The sequence below is a fragment of the Sinocyclocheilus grahami genome, unplaced genomic scaffold (genome assembly GCF_001515645.1).
Source record: "Sinocyclocheilus grahami isolate Dianchi unplaced genomic scaffold, SAMN03320097.WGS_v1.1 scaffold106.1, whole genome shotgun sequence".
Classification (NCBI taxonomy): Eukaryota; Metazoa; Chordata; class Actinopteri; order Cypriniformes; family Cyprinidae; genus Sinocyclocheilus; species Sinocyclocheilus grahami.
Window position 1 is genome coordinate 1164192 of NW_015505285.1, and position 5019 is coordinate 1169210.

The 5019-nt window shown below is 41.9% G+C and overlaps 1 protein-coding gene across 1 annotated transcript; it reads left to right on the plus strand.

Moving 5' to 3' along the window:
- The first annotated feature begins 741 nt into the window (after positions 1-741).
- six4a (SIX homeobox 4a) lies at positions 742-4693 on the plus strand. The gene is made up of 3 exons (XM_016276945.1): positions 742-1598; positions 2794-3431; positions 4177-4693. Exons 1-3 carry the CDS (start codon positions 817-819, stop codon positions 4653-4655), a joined length of 1899 nt encoding a protein of 632 aa, XP_016132431.1. The 5' UTR covers positions 742-816; the 3' UTR covers positions 4656-4693.
- The last annotated feature ends 326 nt before the right edge of the window (positions 4694-5019 follow it).

Genomic DNA, 5019 nt, shown 5'->3' on the forward strand with positions numbered 1-5019 from the left:
CTATTCAAACTGATCGAGTTTGTGAGCTCTGTCCAGCGCTGAGTTTCAGCGATGGATGGATGGATGGATGGATGGATGCATAGATAGATAGATAGATAGATAGATAGATAGATAGATAGATAGATAGACACTTTACCTTTGCATACCTTATGAAAATGTATCACCAGTTTTCTATTTTCCAATTTTCTTTCCTTTCTCTTTCTTGTTATTTTTAACTTGTCATTGTCATTCATAAATATATAAATTTGACACACACACACACACACACACATATATATATATATATATATATATATGTGTGTGTGTGTGTGTGTGTGTGTGTGTGTATATTCAGCCAGAATAATATATATATATATGCGTAAAGTTTTACGAAGTTAGACCAAGAACCTTTCAAACGGAGATTAAAATGGGTAAGGCTTGTCGTTTTGTAAATGTCTGTGTCGTTTGAAGTGTCGGTTGTATGAGTCTGGTAAGCTCAAAGTAAACACAGAAGCACACAAAAGCCTCGAATGAGATCTCACCAATAGCGCAGGTGAGCTGCTGGAGCGCGTCACGGCTGAGTGACAGCTTCATTTCAATGTGTTCGCCTCGAAGCTGCGTTCGCCCCGCCCCTTTCGAAATTTCGTGTAGCCAATCATGTGTGTCCCCCTCAAACTATCGGGCTGAGAAGTCACGCTGCTGGAGCGAAAGGGGAAAGCTATCCACTTACAAAGACACCCGATATCACTCGCATGGCGCACGGGTAACCTGATCAGCTTTGGGCAGAAACGAGGCGGGGTGACGGACTAAAGGAATCTGAGGTGAAGAATAAAAACAATGTCTGTTTCCTGCAGTGAAGTGACAGTGGCAGGCGAGATCAAAAAGGAAAATGTGAAGTGCACGGAGCCTCTCGAGAGCTCCACGGACAGTCGTGGGCACGTCAAACTCCTGACTCTGGACACTCCTGTGGCCACAGGGATGCTCGTCGGGCAGACCTCTCCACCGGAGCACAAGATGCCCACTATGGACTCTTTGTCTGCGCACACTTCATCCGCAGCAACCGCGACCTCTTTGGCTTTTTCACCGGAGCAGGTTGCGTGTGTTTGTGAGGCTCTTCAGCAGGGGGGCAACGTGGATCGACTCGCCCGGTTTCTGTGGTCTCTCCCGCAGAGCGACTTACTGCGCGGCAACGAAAGTATCCTCCGCGCTCAGGCGCTGGTGGCCTTCCACCAGGCGCGCTACCAGGAGCTTTACAGCATCTTGGAGAGCCACAGCTTCAGCCCTTCGTGCCACTCTGCCCTGCAGGACTTATGGTACAAAGGCCGGTACACGGAGGCGGAGAAGGCCCGCGGTAGACCTCTGGGCGCAGTGGATAAATATCGCCTGCGACGTAAGTTTCCCCTGCCCCGGACCATCTGGGATGGAGAGGAGACGGTGTACTGCTTCAAAGAGCGCTCCAGGAATGCTCTGAAGGACCTCTATAAGCAGAACCGGTACCCGTCCCCGGCCGAGAAGAGGAATCTGGCCAAGATCACAGGACTGTCCCTCACACAGGTCAGCAACTGGTTCAAAAACAGAAGGCAGAGAGACAGAAACCCGTCAGAGGCGCAGTCCAAAAGGTGAGAAAAACTAGAAAGCCACAAACACAAACTTTTTTCAGTGAATGAATGAATATAAGACGTTTGTCAAGAGATTTAATTGGTTTATTGACTAGACTGAGATACAGTAGTTAAGGCAAAGTTTTTTGAGAGGTCTTAGCATTTTATTATTGCTTCTAAAAAAGGTTTCTGCTTGTCTGCTTGTGTATTGTGACAACTTGTGAGCTGTTACCAGTCTTTTTACAATTAGACTCATCTTTCCTTTATTCTTAATGATCTTAAATTATAGAGAAAAAACATGCTTTGATCGGAACTTTAAAAGGCAGCTTCTAAAGGACGTGTGCGTAAAATGTATCGCGTGAGTCACCACCTCGTGTATGTGTGTGTTTATTTTTGAGTGAGTAGCTACTCGGGATCTATTGACGCGTAAGGTTCGCCCCACCACATTAATCACTCCCGCGCTCATGTACAGTTATGCAGGGAGTGAAAAGTAATAATTCAATATTCTCCCTCTTTCTTTCAGAGTACTTCATTGGTTATTTCTAGATTTGAATAGACATTTAGAGTTTTCTGTTTTAAAGAATGAATTAAAGTGAATATGGACACCTGGATTTGATCATTTTCAGACAGTTTAGAAATACTAAATAAGTTTGATCATTTGTCCAAGTATTTCTATCTTGTATTTTTACAATGAGCACAGATATACAATTTGCTTTCATTTATATTTTCATTTTCCAGTGGCGCAAATATGTTTTTTTTAATGATTTTGTGGACTCTCTCTGCATGTTCTATTGTTCAATTCACATTTATGCATTTAGCCGTTGCTTTTCTTCAAAGAGACTTTTATTGCTTTCAAGCTGCACATTCACATTTATTGCTTTCCCTGGGAATCGAACCCATGACCTAGCCGTTGCTAGCGCCAATTTTGCATTACCAAAACTTTTTCAGTTTGTGATATCTTATTATTTCAGTTGTGTGTATTAGGAAATTGTACAAAGTAATATTAACAATTAAAAGTGTTAAAATATAAAATATTTAATCGAAAAAAAAAATAGAAATCTAAGAATTCAACAGATTTACTAAATTACTTAAGTAGCTAAGAAGATTAAATAACTATACAGAATATAAATCTATTATAATGAGCAAAAGTGTAGGATGGAGACAAAAAGGAAGACAATCACCGTCTCTCATCTCTCTATCTTTCACGTTCTCTCAGTGAGTCAGATGGAAATCACAGTACGGAGGATGAGAGCAGTAAAGGTCAGGAGTCTCTGTCCCCGTGTCCGATGTCGACCTGCAGTGATGGGACTGTGGGTAATGCAGTTGTGTCTCTCTGCTCTGGAGCTCTGGAGGCGGGGGTCATCATCCAGCAGGTTGGAGACAGCAGGAACTCTGTCTCACCAGCATCTGTCATCTTTAACGGAGCCTCAGTCAACACTCCCACCTCTGTTTTCCACAATGGCACCCCTTCATTTCTCTCCACCACAGGACACGTCTTTTTCAGTGGCATGAACTTGGGACTCCAGTCCCTGGCTTGCAGATCAGCGGCAGATGTGGAGATGGATGGTGCAGGAGAGGATAAACCGGTAAGGGCAGACCCTGCACTGGTGTACACCTCGTTTCACTGCACTGTGAATGGGACAGACATAGAGGTGAAAGCAGAGAATGTGAGGCAGGATGTGTCGGTCCAGGACCAGACTACGTCTATTAGCTCAGCATTCAATGTGACTCCATCTGACAGCTTGCAGCTTGAAGGTTACAACTTGGTTTCTGAAGGCAATGGGACCTCGCTGCTCAGCAACAAGGTGGTACTTCCTTCGTTGCAACTCTCATCATCTTCTTCAACCTCATCAGGTGAGTCTCATCAAACATCACTCACGAGATAACATCAATCCTTTGAGCAAGATGAGAAGACCACAGGTGTGTTGTGTTTGTTAGGAGCGTCAAAGAAACTATTTTTAATGTTTTTGAAAGAAGTCTTTTATGCTCACCAAGGCTGCATTTATTTGATCAAAAATAGAGCAAAACTGTAATATAGTGAAATAATATTACAATTTAAAATAATATACTTTAAAATGTAATTCATTCATGTAATGGCAAAGCTGGATTTTCAGCATCATTACTCCAGTCTTCAGTGTTACATGATCCTTCAGAAATCATTCTAATATGATATGTATTTGCTGCTCAAGAAACATTTCTTATTATTATCACAGTTGAAATCGTTTTTTGTGCTGCTTAATATTTTTGTGGAAACTGTGATAAAAAATTTCAGGATTCTTTGTTTAACAGAAAGTTCAAAAGAACAACATTTATTTGAAATAAAAATCATTTGTAACATTATAAACGTCTTTACAGTCACCTTTGATTAATTTAATCCATCCTTGCACTGTAAGTCACAAAAAAAAAAAATCATAAAATGTCAGAATTTTCTCTTTTTTTGTGGTTTATGTTGTGGTCATTGACTCAACCAAATAATAATTGAATATGAACTGTATATCCTTATAATATCTGTATACCACCAAAAAAGTTTGAGAGCTTCATCCTCTCTCTCATCTTCTGTCATTTCTCATTCCTCTTTCTGTCATCTGTCATCTGTCAGGCATTGTTGATGGCAGTTCTCCTGCTCCCGCCTCTCTGTGCCACAACCAGGTGGAGGAGCAGGACAGGCTGCAGCTGACCTCTCTTGAGCCCAGCACAGCACTCTACGGCCTGGCTAGTGTACACACACTGTCTGCTGTGAAGAAGGAACCTATGGAGACTCCTGGTGGATACATTTACCACCTGGGTTACAGTCCTGACCCCACCCACAGCTCCCTCATCTCACTTAACACAACCATGACAACCACCCAACAAGACTACACCACTCTCACAGTGAACGCACCCTTACTCACCCAAACGGACCTTACTGGTGAGTTCAGAGGTCATGATGCCCAGATGACTTCAAACCTAAATGGAGACTTCCTCTGTGCGGTTTCAGAGGGAGGGAAGGGCGAGATGAGAGAAATGGAGGATGAAGGGGAAAAACAACTGACAAAACTAAAAACTGTGCATATAGAGGAAGAGATGACTGACCTTTGAATTTAAGTGGAGAAAGAGGTAAAAGACTTTTTACCAAAAGTCCCAACATTATTTTGAAATACTGATTGAGGGTTTTTTATGTTTTCAGCCTCTGAATATTTTGATGTTTTTTTTTTTTTAAGTATTAAATTATTTTGGCGAATCTGTCAGTTTGGTTTGAACAATCTATGCAAAGTCATATTTGGAGAACACAGTTTTTGAAAGTGTTATTTTTTTCCTTTTCCTCTTTCTCTCTATTTCCAGACACAGGTATCTTTTCAGCTATACTCTATAAGTATAACAGAGGTTTTCAAACTGGGGTCCAGAGACCCCCCAGAGGTCCACAAGAGAGGAGGTCCATAGACATGACATTATTATTGTTTTA

Excerpts from the sequence above, each read along its gene's own strand:
- six4a (XM_016276945.1), top strand. The coding sequence starts at position 817 with ATGTCTGTTTCCTGCAGTGAAGTGACAGTGGCAGGCGAGATCAAAAAG. Across the intron at positions 1,599-2,793 it reads TCAGAGGCGCAGTCCAAAAG|TGAGTCAGATGGAAATCACA; the intron begins GTGAGAAAAACT and ends ACGTTCTCTCAG. Across the intron at positions 3,432-4,176 it reads ATCTTCTTCAACCTCATCAG|GCATTGTTGATGGCAGTTCT; the intron begins GTGAGTCTCATC and ends GTCATCTGTCAG.